This window comes from Channa argus, chromosome 2, assembly GCF_033026475.1.
Source record: "Channa argus isolate prfri chromosome 2, Channa argus male v1.0, whole genome shotgun sequence".
In the NCBI taxonomy this organism is placed as follows: Eukaryota; Metazoa; Chordata; class Actinopteri; order Anabantiformes; family Channidae; genus Channa; species Channa argus.
This window is the reverse complement of record NC_090198.1, coordinates 22915476-22935913: the sequence shown is the minus strand read 5'-3', so window position 1 is coordinate 22935913 and position 20438 is coordinate 22915476. Positions and strand designations below refer to the sequence as shown.

At 38.6% G+C, this 20438-nt stretch overlaps 1 protein-coding gene across 4 annotated transcripts in view; it reads right to left on the bottom strand.

The window, feature by feature from the left end:
- Window positions 1-20438, bottom strand: part of nfat5b (nuclear factor of activated T cells 5b) — a 34433-nt gene that overhangs the window by 12711 nt on the left and 1284 nt on the right. For 2 of the 4 annotated variants that reach the window (XM_067496520.1, XM_067496521.1), the window contains exons 2-3: window positions 3331-3456; window positions 30-660 (exon numbers count right to left, since the gene is read on the bottom strand). In XM_067496520.1, the coding sequence (XP_067352621.1) occupies window positions 30-660; window positions 3331-3456 (757 nt within the window). Of the gene's footprint in view, window positions 1-29; window positions 661-1155; window positions 1219-3330; window positions 3457-6275; window positions 6341-20438 lie in introns of those variants that run through there. The other 2 variants (XM_067496522.1, XM_067496523.1) reach the window with 2 other exon arrangements.

Sequence of the window (20438 nt, the reverse complement as noted above, 5' to 3'; positions counted from 1 at the left end):
CTTCGGAATAAATACAGGGTTACACAAACCTTCCCTTTGGTCCCGTCTTGTTGTCAGGGCCTAGCTGTGACAGGACAAAGTGTGGGCCTTTAGCACTATCAGCGTCAAACATGTCCATGCTGGCTTCCTCTGCAGGAACAGCCTTAGGTCCAGGCCTTTGGCGAGGGGTACGTTTACGGGACTTTCGTGGCACCTCTGTGTTGTCATTGTAAGAGACAGTGCTCATGATACTGAAGTTGGAGACAGAGTCATCCACCCAAATGCTGTTACTCTGCTCTGAGTCCACAGAGGTTTCATCCTGGCAGGACATACGGCTATCATCAAGCAGGTCCTGTGGAGGTGGAGAGATGTTCAGCACGGTGCGGCGCTTAGACGGTGTCATCTGATGATGTGGCTGGGCCTCCTGGGATGTTACAGCTCTTCCACCTCCTAGCTCACTGTTACCCCTGCAGTTAACACCACTGTTTCCATTGCTATTTCCACTCTCTGCACCCACAACCTCTGGTACCACTCTGCTACTCCTGATGTCCTCTGGGTCAACATGGTTTCTTTGAGCTGGGTTCTGGTCTCTGGTTGAAGGACTGGAATGGATGGTAGAGCTGGAAGAGGTGGAAAAAGCACTGCGGGGGCCTTCCATGGTCATAGAAGAGGGCATGGCATCTACAGTACAAATAATTAGACAGTAAATAAAGGCATCTCAACCAGTGTTGGCTAGCAGTCCCATTTAAGCAGCAAAATCTGTTCATGATTGTTTCTTTTTTTGTTTTTGTTTTTATACATCCAATTAAATTCCCCCTTTTCATTGTGTGTTAAATATGTGTATCTATGGTGTTGATGGTACTTGCAAATTTCTAAATATACAGTAGGTAAAGCACTGTATAAGTGTGACTAAATGGGGGTAACGAAGAGATGAGCAGCCCCCCTTATTTAAGAAAAACTTTAAGATTTTGAATATCTGAGTGAATTAGCAGTATGTTGTTCACATTATACTGAATGGATAATTAGCCAAAAAGATCAAATGGAGAGGGAAAGTCAAAAAGTATGTGCAATATGCTGCATGCCAATTATTGGAGCTTTTCTTGTCTTTTTTGTTACAAAAGCTCATTTTGTTGGGACTGAACGTAGCCACAGAGACAAAATAAACAAGCTTCTGACCTATGAAGCAGAGAACTGCAGACCATTTTATATGCAGACACTCCCTGCTTCAGAGGGAACTTCCTGGAATATAAAAATGAGACAGCGAATGAGCAATAAGAGCTGAACAGTGAAACTTTATTCAGATAACACAGGAAATGTTTGTTTGTAAAAAAAAAAAAAAAAAAAAAATGTTGCTCCAGCATGCTAACATACACTGTAATTTTAGGGCATTCAAATTGTTACAAAGAATGAGATGAAAAATGAGAAAAGTTTAGGTAAACTGCAGATCTTGAAAAAATAATTAGAGTGCTGTTGAGATTCTTGGTTGTTTTGTGATTTAGTTTGCAAAAAGAAACAGTTAGACAGAAAAAGAGGCCAAGATAATGTCATTTTAAGAATATATCAAAACACAAAAACATGATATAGTGCAACCCCAGGCTCTGAACGAGTATTGAAAGATGGTCCACTGTATCTGACTGCCCCTGTCTTGTCTCCCTGCTGCATGAAAACAATCTGGAAAAGCACCAGTGACCCAAGTGTTTGAGAAAATTAGTGCTATTTTTTTTAAGCACATTCAATCCATCATGAATTAGTTTGGACTATATGCACAGTTTTTACACATCATCCAAAGCAGGCAAGAATCTGTGTATAAGATTTAATGATGGGTTACTCTTATCTTCAGGGCTCTATTAGTTTAATAGCTGGTTTGGGGTCAAAATGTCACTGCCATGTGTAAGTGTGAGTTCCTTCTAAACCGGAATATTATTCTTGCAATTATCATCTGGCAACCCAATTTGAACTAATCCAAAACTATGCAGTATTTAACATCATGACTGAAATTTGTCTTAAAGACTGTTTGGACTATATTTTGACAGTGACTCCTGAAGACAAGTCCTTAGGATTAGGTAATGACACAGAATGATTATCACTACTTAGATGAAGGTTTTGCATTTACAGATGGCTTTATTTCAACTGAGTGCACAATAAATCGTCAAAGAAAAAGGGAAGAAATGTGATTAGCATGTTTTGACAGCTTTCTAGAAGAACCTTATACTGTACTAAGAAAGAATTAAGGATACATCTTTTAAATATGCTACAAACCTGTTTGTCCTTTGTCGTGTATAGACTTTTGCAATGTTTAATGTCATAAAACTGGAAAATCTTCTCCTTTAATTAAATGACTGACTATGTTTAAATGAAATACTGTGCAATGACATCCTGGAAAAAAATCTGTGGTTAGTCTTAAATTTATTGAGTGACCCCTTTCAATCTGTCCACACTGTAAATGTCAGGATCAGTAAATTATTCATTTCCTTCAGAAAAGAAATTTGGTGCAAGTGTGGAGAGGTCAGTCAGTGAAACTGACCACTGCTTAATTTGTTCACTAATTTGCCATTAACAGTATTTCAAACTCTCAATGTAAAATAAATAATACTTATAATGCAGTAATTTCACAACAATACAATATCGGAGACCTTGTCTCTTCCCAAAAGGACTAATCTAGCTTAACTCAGGAGTGAGAGCCAGGAACTGATCCTACAGCTGGCTGCTGGAAATGCTGGCAGAATTGCAGCATGCAGTGGCATAGCTTTCAGGTGAGTGGTGGAAACAGGCATGCAGCAAGAGAATGAGAAGAACACTGATGGCTTAAGTATGCCATCATGATTAAAACGGTGTGTTGGGTGGTGTGTAGTGGTGAGAGTGGGTATGTCATGTGAGTGTAGCAAACTTCAAGCTTTGCATAGTATCTAATTTCTGGACTTAAATAGTAAAAACTGTGAAAACTGTTAAAACAACCAAGTATTTTTATGCTGAGTCTGCAAGAGATTACAGAATATTGCTTGATTAACCCTACAAAATAGAAAACCTCAAAATGCCGAGGGGCTATAAATACTGTCAGAACTCGCTGTAAAAACTGAGAGACCACAACATGTAGTAGATGAAAACCAAATTTTTCACACCGTGCAAGCAAGAACGAGCATGTTTAGTTGACATAACTTTCTTCTTCAGCAGTATTTTTCTGACATGTGAAGATCACCAAGCAGGAGGCCGATTGTCTGACTGGCTTGTCTGTTGTATGCATGTTTGTTTGGCTCTAAGTATTGGTTGTTAAAACATAATGTGTTTTTTGGGTGGGATAGGGTCAGTCCTGCTCACAGAAGAGAAATAAGGTTGAGAGGAATAGAATCCTACCAGATGCTAGAGAAGCTGAAGGGGGAGGCCCTGCCTCTCCGCCGCTCTTTTGACTCATGACTTCTGGGTTCTGCTTAGTGGAGGCAGGCAACCACAGCTCTTTGGGTAGAAGGTCATACACTGAATCTGTTGAGAGGAGGAGGTAACTGATTATGAAGAAAGAAGCAGGTGACATTAGCTCAATTTTTTTTTTTTGGTAAAGTTAGAATCACGATTCAAATGTGTCAGCCCAGTGACAAACATATACAGTACAAAAATGACTGATTATGAATTATGCTTTGCTCAGTAATACATTTTTATGTACTGTATTTAAATTCCATGTACATACTGTAATCACCATGACAAGCCTTACTGTCATCAATTTCTCTTCACAACTTTTACGCAACAATCAGAACATAACCGCAACCTGGCAACATGTGATAAATGACAAGGAAATACCCACAATACCGACTTGTGTTTATGGGAAGAATGTATGATCTTTTCAGTCCCAGCTCATATGCCAAACAGGTTTGCATATTTTTATAAATTATGTTGTCCATAGACATGAAACTGACAGAGTATGAATAAATGTAAAGTACCATTGTTTTTAATTATGATCTTTGTCAAAAATTCTGACATTCATTCAAAATATCCAGATCAATAACTTTTTTCCACACCATAGCTTTAGAGGGCTCCAAAAAAAGGCTTTATCCATTTTTTATTCACATATGCAGTTGTACTCCCCCATGACTTATAACAACAGGTGCAATTTCTCTGTTAGGTTTGTGACTGAAGAAACAGAAATTATTTATAAGTTGATCTATTCTTTAAAAAATGGTCAGGAGAAAACCTTCCCCCTCTGATTTCAGCTCTTCCAAAGTGTGTATTTGCTGTTGTTTTTGTTTGTTTGTTTCATAGTAAACTGAGAAATTTTGGACTGCTGATCAGACAAAACAGGAAACTTGAAAAGATATTTTTCAATGTTTTCTCACCTTCTAAAAAAGTTTAATTAGAGAGTTAATTAATTATAAAAATACAACAAGCAGGTTAATTCATAATAAGCGTAATAAATAGCTGCAGCAGTGTTTGTACTATTTCTATCCCTGGTAAACCTTCCATAAAAAAGAGAGGAGAAAGGGAATATTTATATATATTTTCATTCATTTCAGAAAGCACTATTAAAAGACAGTTGTCCACGGACCACAGGGTCAGTGGTTCGATCCCCAGTCCCAGCTACATGTCGAAGTGTCTCTGGGGAGACACTGAACCCCCAAGAGCCCTTTCCCATCCCTAGCTATGCAGTGCCAGTCCAAGCCCGGTAGAAATTGGGGAGGGTTGTGTCAGGAAGGGCATCCGGCATAAAAACTGCCAAATCAACATGCGGACAATGATCCGCTGTGGCGACCATGAACTCACAGGATAAGCTAATAAATTAGACCAAAATCAACATCCTCTGCCTGATTGTGTCACCTCTCTAAAGTGTCCATTTCATTGAAGCTAAAATAGTAAGTCTGGACTCCCTGGACACCTTAAAGAGTGACAAACCAAATGTAAAAAACTAAACAAAACAAGAAAACAACACGATGACGGTACTGACGTCAAAGCAGAAGCTGAAGCATACCAAATTAATGGCAGATCTCATTATAAACAGACAGCAGGGTCATCCAAAGTGGTCTTCTCTCCTCTCTGTGCCTCCTTCAGGACAAGTAAAATTGAGGAGGGGAGAAAGCCTTGGGTCAACAGCATGACAACACATTTACTAGAAGCCTGATTCATCATCCAAATATTATGGTTTGAACTTAAAGCGACCATTACAGTCGCCTGACTCTTTTCTCTGCCAACTGCCAGCTTTAATTACTAGCAGCTGAGCCCCAGGGTTCGGTGTGTATATCAGATACTTACCCTCCCATTGTTACCACTCACTGTGTACACTAGATAAACCTGGGACATACTGAAACCAGCCCATGCCTCTTCATTCCCAAAGCCCTCCAGTCTCTTACAGCTCGCTTTAGAAAACCAGGGAACGCTGATTCCCAGAAAGAGAGCTTAAATCTGGACTCAGCAAACTCATATAACTCAGAGTGAACCACACATACACAAAGGATTCTAGTGTGGTTTTGCTGGTTATTTGCAAAGTTCTCCAAACAAAATCAGAGACACACATATATGCACATGCACACAAACAGCCCCCACCTCCTGGACAAAAACATTTTCTCTGCCCCTGCATTTACACTTGAACTCTATGGTCTTCTTGGGGCTCACTTTCTGACTGCACATGCAGCAACATGTGCCCTGTTTTAGCAGCCCTTCCAGTAAACACATCGCCAACCGCACAGACAGAAAATATGTACTCTTCTCTCAGAGCAGTGGTCTCGAATCACTAGCTGGCCTGTTCAAAGTGTTTCCACAGTGCCTTGACGTTTTTAAGAACTGAAAAAAAAAATAAACTCTTATTTTGCTGCACATTTGTTTCCTTGTAAGGAGACAGAGTGCAATTCTTTATTTATACACCACAAAACACTGTCCCTTTCACAAAGGAGGCGATTAAAAAAGTTCAGTCTTGTTAGCTGTGAAATAAAATGTCCTGACGCACACACCACGTTATGTTTTGATTTGAACTTAGGACAGTCATATTGTGCAGACAACTCACCATTGAGGAAACCTTTCAATTTCTCTCTGAGATTATATCAATTATTCACACTGATGGACACAGCGCTAATTGGGTTAGCTTTCATCAGGTCTACTCACGCTATTAATACATCATGACGGATCTGATCGGTTTCTCAGATTTAGTACCCACTCCCTTTCTGTGTAAACAGAAGGATAAAAAAACATGTACACTGACATTTAAAATTTCACGTCAGAAATCCTGCAGTTAGATATTCTTGCTCATCATGCATTCAGGATTTGTGACATGTTTATATAGTAAGTAGTGCAGGTTAAAGGTGAAAAAAGAAAGCACTCACCATGTGAATGGCAGGACTTACACTCCCATTCATTTCCCTCACATTCCTGCTGCTTGCTCTTACTAGCCCTGGCACCTGGGGCGTGGCACTGGTTTTTGGCTGAGTGACTGATTTAACCCCCCTTCTGTCCCCCTCCTCAACTCCACCTAACTCTCTCCCTCTCCCTTTTTTGTTTACTGTGCTCCCATATCCTCTTCTACACTTCCACTTGCCCAACAGGTTAGTGGTATTGTAATGTGGAATTCTGTCAAGCAGAAATGAAGCAATAGAACAACCTACTTAAGTTGAAAATTTCAGGCTGAAGTAAATTTGTTAAGTGAATTTGCTGTACTTAGTGGAGTACAACTTAACAAGAAGGTGTGGAGGATAAGATTAAGCTCACCGTTTCAGTACATTTGGAGATTAATCCAAGCAGAAAAGGGAAAAAACAGTGAAGGGGCTGGCACCCGCAGCAAACCATGTACAACAACCCTGAAATGTTTATAGCCAAGCCTACATGAAGGCTGCCAGAGACTCCATAGCAACACAGATCAGGAGACAAGTCTTCTGAGCTTTTGCATCTCTTGTGAAAATGTGGAGAAAACGAGAGAGTAAAACACTATCCAAATTCAAAATGACAAACTAAGCATTAACAATGCAGGATACGACATGGGCAACTCCAAAACAATGTGGCTAAAGTCTGAATCTGTAAAATGACACATTTTACCTGGTCTTCGAAGGGAAAACATTTAATACCCCAAATAATATGCTTAATTAATGCATAGCTGATTTATGACTCCTTTAATCTAATGTCAGATTTAGTGTATGAAATATCACAACTCTCTTTTAATATTAATAAATAAAGCCCCGAAATTAGATCCTTTCTAATTGGTAATGATTAATTACTTAACACTTTATGGATAATGAAGTTATGAACTAATTCACATTTAGCTCATACATTCATTAATATAACTGGCAGCCCATGCATTCATTAATGCATGGAGCACAAACAACAAGGATGCATGACAGTCCTCAGTTCGAACTGCTCCCATTGAACTTCATTGTTTGTGCATTTCCATTGAACTGGGCAATGTTTTATCATTATGAGAGCCCAGATGACAAACTGCCAGAGCACTGGAAAGTTTATTATCTAGCTGCAAAATGTCACTTGAATGATCTAATTTAAAGAAGCCATAAATTAGGGCTTGTGTTTTATTTAGATGCTCTACTGAAATAAGGTTATAGGAATTGAAATTCAAAGTGCTTATTTATCTCATAATGACTTTTTATGCAACAGCTCATGTGATCATGTGATCATGTGAAATGGTTTGTTTTAGCTCCTGGGGGCCAAACGCTCTCAGATTTTGTTAAAACACTACCCAAAAATCCCAGCTCTGTTTTGATATTTCTGACTGGGATTCATGTGGTATTTTAAAACAGCACCAACTGATTCAACAAAAAACATTCAGAACTGTGGGCACAATAACATGCTTTACCAAAATAGAGAAGATATGAGTAGCAGTTATGAATTAGTTAACAACGTACCTTATTTTCCACTTATTTTCCACTAGCAATATTACATCAGCTACTACATTACTACAGTAATACAAGTCACAGTTTTTATTTTGCTTGCAGAGGCTTAACCTATAAATACCACATTATTAAATCAGGCATGACTCAAATATCTTGAAAGAAAAACAAAGAATTACAGAAACAGAAAAAAAGAGCAGATGAACTCAAACTGCATGTGTTGTCCTTTAATCATAACTACAACATAATGTTTGTCAGAGATCTCACAATACCAAACAAAACAGTTTAGAAGTTTAGAATTATAATTCTTAGTTAGGAACTATGATTTAACTTGCATCTTAAAAACTATTTCATTTTCAGAGCATATATATTATCCCTAAACAAAACAAGAACTTTGTTCAATAATAATAGTGGATGTGCTAATACTAGATATGCACATTTATGACCTCATATATATTCCAAAAAAGTTGTTGTGCATTAACTACAACATGATTCAGTTTCCTCAAACAGGATATATAGGATAAGCAGCTAGAGGAGAAATAGGGTCCAGACTCTCCAGTATGAGATGGAAGCCAGGGGTGGGCATGGTTACTGGTTAGGGGTAGAGTATGAAGGGGTTCAGGGTAGGCACAGTAGCACATAACTGGTTAGAGTGTGTCACCGAAAAAACAAAAAACAAAAAAAAAGACTGACCACCACATTTTCTGCCTTTATCCGACAGCTTGCACATAGTAGTGTTCCCTTTGCGATCCTCTCTGTTTCTACTTTATGTAATGTAGGGTTATATGTGATTGCTCAAACGTTCTTAAAAGTATAAATAATAAACTGATAAATAATAAAATCAATATACACAATGGGCAACAACTTTTGTCTAAACTTTAGTGTGAAATCACAAAATCTTCACAACCCCTTTTCACCTCGACTCCCCAAACTGTGACAGCCCCCATATCAGTTTGGTAGCTTTTATATAAACTGGTGAGGTGGCAAACTGTTGTGGTGAACCTGCCTTAAATAAGTTCTGTTAAAGGGGTTAAAGTGGGTTGTTGTTCGTACTTAATTTCACAGCAATGAAGTGGAACCCTGTAAGTGTGTCTTATTTGGGAGTTAACACACTGGGAAAGATAAATCATCCTTTACCTCTGTGTATTCAGAAAGATGAAACAAACGGAACATGAAAGCGTGGCTTCAGAAAGGAATGGAATTCAAACTATTTACGAAGACAACAAACTCGCACAAGTTCACACACACACACCAGCACGCACACGCACCATAAAATGTCTGGCTTACACATAAGTACAGGAATGCACTAAACTTCTACGCAACACTTCCATTGAAGTCAGGCAATGAGAGGAGACAGGGGAGACCATTGAAATACAATTAGCTACAACCCCTGTTATGACAAAACCCTTCAATAAAATGTTAAGAGTCCCATCACAGTCATTTTTGTCTGGCTCACAGGAAAAACGTGCTGAGGCCACAGGACGAGCCTTTAGCAACAACAAACGGACATATCCTCACTGTTAGTGTGACATACCAAGTGCCCGCGCTAACCACGTTTAGTCTGAATTTGGAAAAAAAACTTTTGGGTGAAATAAACTACAACTGCTTGTTTTTATTGACATTTAATCCCAATTTAAGGGATTTAGCAAACAAGGTCAAAGATCAACGGCTTTCGGCTTGTCGCTTCAGGGATCACCACAGTAGAAGAAGTTCCACACATTGATTTGGGACGTGTTTATAAGCCGGATGCCCTTCCTGCCGTCACCCTCCCTGCCGCCAACATCCCATTTTAGTCTGGGCTTGGGACCGGTATTAAGGTTGCCCTGGTGGATGGGTGGAGCCACACCTGGTGGGGTGGGGTTCGAACCCGCTGCCTTCTGCATCCCAAACCGATGCATCAGCATCAGATAATGACGTACAGAATAAGATAATAATATCAGGAAGTATAAAAGTTGCAGAGTCATAGTTATTTTCAAGCAGGTTATGGCTTGTCAATGGGAAAACATGACATTAAATTGCCTTCAAAATTACATCACAATTAAGACTAATCTTCAGTAAAGTAACAACTTGAAACCTGTCTTTAGTAAGAAATTAAAAGAAACATTGACAGCTAGGGGGGAAATGCAACAAAGGGGGAAAATTGCTTACTGTACATAAATGTATGTAAATGATTCAGTTGAGACCAAGTAAACTCGCATTTGCCTTGACTTGTCCTGAGGAAAGAGATTCCACTGTGTGTGGGCGCTAGATGCCCACATGATGCCTAACCGTAACATATACTGTGACAGCAAACATAAGATTTAAATGTCTCTGATGTAGTCTGACGGTAGGTAGACTAGAGTAGCAGCTGACTGTTGTTTTTTAATACACTTATGGAAGCATCCTGTAAATGTTATTTTTAATTTTTATATTTAGATTTTGGTTTTATAATTATAACTAACCCTCACCCAATATACATGCAGTTTTTGGCATATTATGTACACCAACCTAAAATAAATACAGTATAATACAACAGTCCTGAAATAAATATATCCTTTAATGAAGGGGGTAATGTTTAATTTTTGTTTAAACTGTTTTAGAAAGGGGCAGATCCATCCTCACAATCATTTTGTGGGATGTTTCTTGTATTACTCTGCTCAGAGTTTTTATATAAAAATCTCACAAAGAGTAAAAGGAAAGAAGAAAAGAACATGACCAACCAAAAACATAGACAGACAGAGAGATCATCAACCACTAATGGAATGGATCAAACACATGCTGATCAGCCAGTAAAGTATGAATGACCTGAAGAAAACATGACCATGGTATAAAAGTTTTATCTGTGGATTTTGCAGATAGGTGGTTTATGCCACCTTTAATAACACCTCCCTTTTCTAAAGAAAGAATAACACAAACACATTGTGATAATGGTTTTCACCTTACAAACTGTTACTTTCTCTTTTACAATAAAATGTCTCCTGGCCCCCACTCTCCCCAGGCATCTCTCTATATATCCTAAATTTTGTCAATTCAATAAAGAGAGCAAGAAAAAATACCAACAATGGCAGGATGCAGGATGGTCCGATGCTGCTATTCATTCCGGCTCTACCAGTCTGCCAAGGAAGCAGCATATGACTCAGAAAAAAGAAATGAAAACACAGGATATTGAAATACCACAAATGTTAGGCTGTAGAATGAATGAATGACTACTATCTGCCAAAAGTATTCTGCATTTCTAAAAGTCACCATATATCTCTTTGTATTAGCCTTCATACAGAAACGGTACAATGTCACAGGACAGAAGCTGAGTCAATGAGGACGAATTTAAGCTCTAAAGAGCACCATAAATCTAAATCTATGACTTTTAAAACTCATAGTAATTTTACATCCTCTGTGTGTCAAAACATAGATGGCAGGAGGGGAAAAAAACCAGAGAGCACCAATGCTGTGGTCATTAGTCTGAATGAGTCAGAAGCATAAATTAATTCAACAAAAATGAACAGTGATGAACAAGTATTTACCCAGTTCAAAAAAGCGCAGGATAAAACAAACAAACCCCAAACCCTGAACGCTGTGTAAATTTCCAACAAGAAAATGACCTAATTCAAAAAGATCATAAAGAAAGTCACATATAATTGGCCTGATGAAAATGTATTATCACGGCACTCGAGAGAAAACAAATACGTGTTACTGCAGTTGGCAGTTCAAGCTTTCAGTCTTTGTGGTGCACAAAGTGGTCAGAGCTGCTAATGTGCTGCTAAAGAGAATATAAAGTTACATCTCCCTGTGGTAACCATCTTGTGAGGTGTATGTGCACATGCTTTGGTGGCATCAATGGGTTACCTGCATACTTTTTGGTTTGCCTTTGCTGAAAAGTTGTTTACATTTTTCTAATTTGGTAGAGATGAACAGACTCTCTACTGACCTACTGTGACGCTGATATTCAGAATCATCACAGAAAGTCAAACACACAAGCCAGCTGACCAACAGAAAGGTAGGAGGATCCTCATAGCATGGTGCACAAAAGCAAAAACCTCATCTTCACATTGTTTATGACCAAGTGTAGAGAAGGAGCTTTTGGTTTTCTAGATGCCAATCACTGGAATTTGTTACATAAATCTTTAGGTAAATACATTTATTATGTATGTATGTATATACACTGTACTTTTAATTCGTTTTTACATGTTTAGAATTTTTAACTCATTGGTTGAAATTTGCTATTGGTGTTGTGGTTTTACATATTTCATTTTTCTATGTATTTTATTTTTCTGTGAGGCACTTTTAATTGCCCTGTGTAGTTGCCTTCCCCTGCTTTCTTCACAGATAAAGCCAGTGTCTTTCTGTATTTATGCTATGTTTAAAACATCCCATACAGATACTTTAGCCAGGCAAACACTGTTTCTCCATAAGTTAACTTACACTACACATTAACTGGCCTTACTGCTGGGCCAGGGCCTATAACTTCTCTTCTCAGTCAGTCAATTAAGATGAGGAGCTCACACTGAATGGCAGCTCAGAGCATTAAGTCAGATTTGTTCAGTGACAATTTCTATAAAGTTTATTCAAACAAGAACAAAACAAACACGTCACCCAGTGCAGTAGTTCGGCTCACCAATGTGTTTTAAGGGTTTTTGTGGAACGATAGTGGCCTATGACATGAACAAAAAACCAAAGGAGGCCGTGGATTCAGAGAAATTACAGTGATTGAACATGATTCATTTGGGCTGTAGTGTTAGTTTGTGATGTTGGGATGGGATGATGAAAATAGCAAAAATATAGCCATCAGCTTTGTCTTTTAAGTCTAATTAATTTTTTTCCAAATCTGCAAGGTTGCAAAGCTCAGCATAATGTAAATCTGGTCAGCAGCTCATGTCCATGATGATGATAAACAACCCAACTTTATGTGCCAATGCCTCCATGCATGTAGACACTCAATGCAGAAACAAAACTATATGAACACTTGCTGTTTGCATCTGTTTTTTGATAGTAATAACCTATTTACCAAGGTCTTTGGTAGTTATAACTAAAACCTGACTGTACTAGCAAATATAATTCCTCTTTCAAAGGAAATGTATTAAATAAATTACTGCCAACAGGGTAGCAACAGCAAAATTTACTCAGGCTTGCACTAGTTGAAAAGACAATAAGGCAGGTTGATATATATGAGCTAATTACAAATGTCCATTATGAGCACAATTCACATTATCATCAAAATACAGTAACAGAAAAAAAAGCAGCAGAACGAAGAGGGTAAGAAAAAAAGAGTGCAGATGGTTATTGTTATTAATAAAACCCCAATTCAAAAAAGGTTGGGAAGATGTGAAAACAGAAATAAAAACATAATGCAATGATTTGCCAATCTCACCATATTTTATTCACAATAGAACACAAACAACATATTAGATGTTGAAACTGAGACATTTTACTATTTCATAGAAAATATTGGCTCATTTTGAATTTGATGGCAGCAACGCATCTCAAAAAAGTTGAGATGTGTTGAAGGAAGAAGGCGATGTTTACCATTTTGTAGCATCCCCTCTTCTTTTAACAACTGTCTGTAAACATCTGGGAAGTGAGGAGACCAGTTGCTGGAGTTTAGGAGAGGAATGTTTCTCCATTCCTGCCCGATGCAGGATTCTAGCTGCTCAATATTCCTGGGCTTTTGTAGCCAAATTTTTTGTTTTATGATGTATCAAATGTTTTTTATTGTTGAAAGGTGTCAGGATCGCCAACTTTTCTTCCTCCTTTGGGCTTTTAGTGTATTTTGCAGTCACTTCCTGTTTTGGTTCCTTCACATTCATGCTGCTTCACTAATTGCCGGTAATCAGTTTCGCCTGCTCTCATTCTTCTGTTTATATACCAACTCAGTTCCTTTACCAAGCTGCCATATTGTCTGCATTCTCGCCACAAACTTCAAGCTTTCAATGACTTTTCCATCCACGGTTTGAACCACGCTAAGTTTTTTGACCTGACTCTCTGCCGTCCTGGTTCTGTAAGTGATCGCTCTCTTTTGACTATCTCTGTTGTCAACTATATAAATGATCTTAGGATAATGAGTGTGCTACCTGCCCATGAAGATGTTTAATCACGCCATGTATACATTTAACCAAGCCATGAGTGTGTGCCTACTTCCTCATACAGAGCTAAGACGAGCGTCCACTACATGCTCTTGTTCTTGACTGTTGATGGAATCAACCATTAGGGACTCTCACAAGTTAATATCCCATGTATGCCAATATTGTGAACCAAAAGGATTTTACAGGAGCCCGGGGTCAAAGGACTATTCTTGTCTTTATGCACAAGTGTTGTTGGAGTTTTGATGTTGTGTCACTAAAGGGCTTTTGGAGCCTTTTTAACGGCAGGGATTGGCGATTCACCACAGCTATGTCCCACACATTTGTTATCAAGCCTGCTTCAGTGTTACGGATGCAGACCACTACATCTTCCCCAGCGGATCCCTTTCCACAGTCTCTACCTTCTCTTCTAACCTCTCATCCTCGCTGCATCAAAGGATCTACCCCTACTGCCAGGACCATACTCTACCATATGTTCTATACTCCATATCCCACAAGTCATTGCTGAGTTACTCATCCATGTATTCTCTAGACTGGAGTGCAGCGCCAACTATCTTTTAAAAAATACATACAATACATACAAGTTGTGTCAAAGATCAACAGCTTTCGGCTTGTCATTTCAGGGGTCGCCAACCTGTTCCGCATGCTGATTTGCCATGTGTTTTTTTTTTTGTTATGCCAGATGCCCCGCCGAAACCCATTTTTTAAATCCAGGACTGGCACAAAGGTTGCCCTTGGTGGCTGGGCAGGGCCACACCTGGTGGGCTGGAGTTCGAATTCACAGCCTTCTGCATCCCAACCCAATGCTCTACCACTGATCCACTAGGCCCCCTAAACTGAGTAGTTGTATTTGGCAACTTATTGGGTCCAACCTCAAAACCAGCCCCTTACAGTGCAATTTCGCACGGCTGACACCACCTCAGCTAGTTGAGGTAGTGATGTTGAGAAGTCATGTCTAGAGGAGATAGCTGCGATGCTTAAACAGCTCATTAATCGTTCTGCTTTAGTTACCCAACCCACAGTGCCTCCATAGCTTCATCGAATGCTTTTGAGCTGCACACTGACCCGGTCTTCGGACTCACCTTCCCTAACCCAGGTTTTAAATGGTGCTGTTCCATGTCAAGTTTCCATAGCTGCTCTTATCATCTCTGGAGCTGACGCAAACTTCATAGACTGACACTTCGCTCAGCGTCTTAACAAGCTGGATGGTCCCTTTCCTCTTTAGTCCACAGGACTTTTGGTTTCTAAAAACAATTACAAAATTTGGAATAATCTGACCATAGAACAGTTTTTCATTTTGCCTCAAACCATTTTAAATGAGCTTTGGCCCAGAGAACAGGGAGGCATTTCTGGATCCTGTTTGTATGATACAGATTTAACTGACATTTGTGGATTGCACGGTGAACTGTGTTCACAGACAGCGATTTCTGAAAGTGAAGATCACGTGCATTCACTTTTGACCTTCTGCCTTGTCCCATCCGCACAGAGATTCCTCCTGATTCTCTGAATCTTTTATGATATTATATACTGTAAATTGTGTGATCTTCAAAGTCTTCATAATTTTACATTAAGTAACATTTTTCTGAAATTGTTCCACAATTGTTAGATGCAGTATGTCGCAGATTGGCGAGCCTCTTACTCATTTTTACATTCGAAAGGCTCTGCCTGTCTGAAATGCTCCTTTTATACTCAGTTATGTCAATGACCTGGTGCCAATTAACCCAATTATTTCTTTTTTACACATCATCCCAACTTTTTTTGAATTAGGGTTGTATTATTATTAGTATTATTATTAACATAGAAAACAGAGGCAGACCCACACACATCTGCTTAGAGCCTTGCATGTAATTTCAGTTTCCTTACAAAGATTGACTCAATCCTTTAAGGAACCACTGATTCGCATCTACCGAAAGAAAAACTTCTGACAGCAAAAGATTCATCCACTTGTTATATAATCTTCATTAAGAATCATCCTCCTTTGCAGAGAGACACAAGGGGTGGATGTTAGTTCTCACAGGCTGTTTGGGCTTTTCACAGAAGTGTCTGAGACATTCCACTACACGATGATGGGGTGTCATATTCTCCTTTTCTCTGCAAAGTAGGAGTCTTTCAACACCACTGAAATTTGAGCAATTTGAGAAATCTGAAAAGATCTACAAATTAATTAGCAGAAATTCTGTGATGAACTATGTGTTCATCCTGATGCAGCGACACTAAAAAGCAGTAAACCTCTGGAAGTGACACAAATATTCCAGTTTGAGACACAGTAAAAATAGGCCATTGACTTTCCACAGTTAATTGTGCACTTAACCCTGACTGTACCTTTTACTGAAATTTGGTTAGTCCTAATGTTGAGTCAAAGACATTTAAAAGTGGTTAAGGAAGTAAACTGACTGCACATTTAAAGGCCTGCTTACTTCTAGCTACTAAAAGGCTGGAAAAAAGTTTTGGTGGAAAAGTGACTTCTAGATAAAACCTACTGTAAATACAGAATTCTAAGATGACTGTGAACATTAATGGCCTTAAAAGTGATGTAACTGTAGATTGACAGTAGTAGATTTACAGAGAAACAATATCTAACAAATTTGACCAGGGGTGTAAAGGATCGACCCCCACCGTTCAGTAGTACACCACAAAGCTACAACAAGCAACTTTAAACTAGCGGTAGTATGGGACTCTAAATCCATCTACTCTCCACCCAGCCCTCCTGCTCCCTGCTCCACTGCAGCTCTGCTTCACTCTGTCTGCTCAACCAAGCTCTGCACAGGTAATCAGAGAAAGGGAATGTGCAAAGACCCATCACACTTCCTCAGACAGACAGACATGTAGACATGTTTTTAAAAATTAGTTTAAGCTCAGTTTTGTTTTACTTCTCGTTACTTTTTTAATTACATTTTCATTCACTGGTTCAAAGCAAAAAGATATTATCATGCCTCATATTGCACTTAAGTTTAACAATTAAACATTACATATTTTAAGATTTATATTATATACTGATTATATAGAACTACAGTTCATGATTTTAAAATAGTATAATATTATGGTTTTAAAAGTAGGAACAAAGGCCAAATGAGGAAAGGCTAATACAATCCTAAGGCATGATAACAGAGTCACATCATTAGTGACAACTGGCAACTAACCAAGAATAACCTGATCAGTAAAGCTTACTATATGCAGTATGAAGAACCAGTTGGGTGTGATGTTAAACAAATGATGACATGATGACTGCATGACCACAAAAAAACAAATGCCTCTATCATATGAGGTTCAAAATGACTTCAAGATCACAGGACTTCTGAGTCTGAAGTTAATTTTGTCAATATTCACAATGTTTACCTTTATTTTCTATTTCAGATACACATTTGGGTTGAGAGTTGAAGTGTTTATGAATGAAAAGGTGCTGATAATGCAACAGTACTTTTGCTTATTTTTCGGGTGTTTTGCCTCTTTGTTATTTCATCGTCCGACATCAACAAGCTTTCAAGGCAATCAAGTATTTTCAAGCGCATGCCGCTAAGTTTGCTTAACACAGCAGAGTCAATATTAATAGAGTGCTGTTTAAGCCCAAGTTTACACACTGAGCAGCCACAAAGTTAATGATTGACCAGGCTTTCGTGGCCAGGCTTTCGTGGGTGTCGACCAGGCTTTTGTGGGTGTCAACAATGATAAAAAAATATGTTCAAATCTGTAGTCTTACTGGGTTTGATAGAACAAAGTCATAATGTCTAACTGACAGGAGGACATTTATGACAGCTATGATGGTGGTTTGACTAGCGTTACCATCCTGAGTTCCAATGTTGGAGCGGGAAGTGTTTGCTTCGTATTGACGTTTTTCACGTGACAACATCGGCTCAGATGGCACCCTAGTTTTGTCATGCTGGACACTATGCGGCCCATAAAATATACAGTAGCCTAAGTTATGCTGTTCGTAATGTTTTGCAGATCTTATGCCCTGAGACAACATTCCTGTGGATGGATGTTTATGGAGAGGTGAGACAAGCTGTTATGTATTAGTTTAAGTGCTCGCTCATTGCTTTTTCATAATAATAAAATTACGTTTGTGTAGGTGTTGGCTTTCACAACATTATATAAAGTATCTATAATATCTGTCACCCACCCAGCTTTGTAATACTTGTGGGCATTAAGTCAGGATTTCATTTCCTGGCTTGTGTTTGGTGATGTGTTTAACATAATGATAGAAACCATGGTTTTCAAAGTGAGTTAGATCACATTTCTGAATGGCAGTAGACATGCCAGGAAGGAAAATATATGGGTAATTTATCCTAAATTATCTGAATTTGTCCAAATATCTGGCTATTTTTACCAGCCTGTTCTGTTCTCCAATTTAGATGTTTGCTCTTACATTTAAAGAAGGCACAATTCAGCTTCCATTGCTGAGTAGAGGAGTAAAAAGATAACGCAAAAAAAAAAATCCAGAGTCAAAAGCACAATTCATAACAGCCAAAACAACAGAGGTTTGTGGCATCAATAAACAAGCGAATCAGGCTGCAGACTGACAACTAACAGACTGACAACTAAACATGAGTAGAGAAGACTCAGTGTTGGCTCAAGTGCCTGTACAGTTATTATGGACAAAACAACTAATTTAGAAAATGACCAAAGTGGACCTTTAAGAGAGACGATTTCCATTAATATGTGCTTCAGTTGTAGTGAGCTCTGATGAGAGTTCTAATATTAGGAAGCCAATGTACTAGTTTTTTAAAAGTTATGGCTAACGTTGCCTAGAGCATATATTAGTAGTTATTAATAATGACTTTAACACTGCATTTCTATATGTTACCTTTTAAGATATTTTTCTGACCACTTAGCCAAACATAAGTTTTGTTATTCATAATGAAACCCATCTCTTTGACATGGCATGACAGCAAGCCACGTTCGTCAGGAAAAGTGGTCATGAGAAGCAAATACATTTTAAAACAATTCTAATTTGAAAATGTGAAATGTGACTTACATCAGGAAGGGCATCCAGCATAAAAACTGTGTCGAATCAACATGCAGACTAATGCTAATGATGAATAAAACAAAAACACATCCAGTCTGGGGAGAAACACAAATTTTATGAGACTTGGTTTAGTTGGTGAAAAAAGTTCAATTCCAAACATGCTAAAAAACGTGCTCCTCATCACAGTTTTGTTTTCTAACGAAGATTTCTGAAAAACAGACTAAATTATTAATCAACTGAACTGCAAACAGTCTACTCTATATTCTGTCCATAACAGGAGGAATAATTCATGTGCAGGCTGTCACATAACAATACTGAACAACTGAGGAATTAAATGAAGAAGGGAATTTTTCTTTCCAACCGCAAGGGCAATTGTACACTAAACCGGGGGAGAGCTGGTATTCTCTGCAAGATGGAAATCTAACCTCACCTGTTTCACAAGCAGCCAAGTCAACAAATACACAATAGTGTGGTTATTGACCATGCTGACCATTGGTCTACATCTTCAATGAGTTTAAGGTGATTTTAAGGTTCACAAAAAATGGCCATAGAATAGCAGGTACTCCTACTACGGCAGCGGCACTGAACTATTGTGGCACCAAAACACAGACTCCAACTCGCCAAAAACATAGTAGGGGATATCTTAAAACCGCATCAAAAAACATTTCAACAATGTGCCATCAGCTTATTTTTTTAACTGAACTGGGGGGAACATACTTTAGAAATGCTGACCCTTGTGTCTTAAAGAAACTCATCCTTGGAACCACCAGGACTTTCAGCAGCAATGCATCAATCAGACTTTTATGAGAATGGGTAAACTGAAGCCACTTTGAGTAAAAGGCATATGACAGCCCAGTTGGAGGTAACGCACACTGACAGCATAAGGAAAGAGTGAGAGACAATCCCTTTAGCAGTATCCCACCATATCTGGTGAACACCACACACTAGTAATCACCTAGCTAACACCATTCCTATTGTTAAGCATGGAGGTGACAATATCACAATTGTGGAAAAGATAAATGCAGGCAAATACTGAAAGACAAAACCCTGCACATTACTTAAGGCTGTGAAAATGATCCAAAGCATAGAGCCAAGACAACCTTGGAGTGGCTTTGGGACAAACCTCTGACTATCCTTGACTCGGCCAACCAAAGCACATACTACATAGAAGATCTGTGGGGAGACCTGGATAGGCAGCTTACAGATGCTTTATGTCCATTAAGATGGAGGTTGAGGATCAAATTTATTGTTTTTACAACATTGAATCCTGGTCAATGTAATTTGGCCTCTTAAAAAATTTTACAAAAACAAAAATCCTCTATAATGTCAAAGTGAAAACAGATCTCTACAAAGTAATCTAAAAAAATGTAAATATAAATCTGATCAGTAGGTGTAGGATTCACCGCTTTAAGGTAGCGATGGCAGCAAATGCAAATCATGGCCCAGGACTGTTAAACAGCTAGAATCCTGCATCAGACAAGAATGGGACAACATTCCACTCCTAAAACTCTAGAAACTGGTCTCCTCACTTCCCAGACGTTCACAGACAGTTGTTAAGAGGGGATGCTACACAATGGTAAACATCAACCTGTTTTAGAGATGTATTGCTGCCATCAAATACAAAATGAGCTAATATTT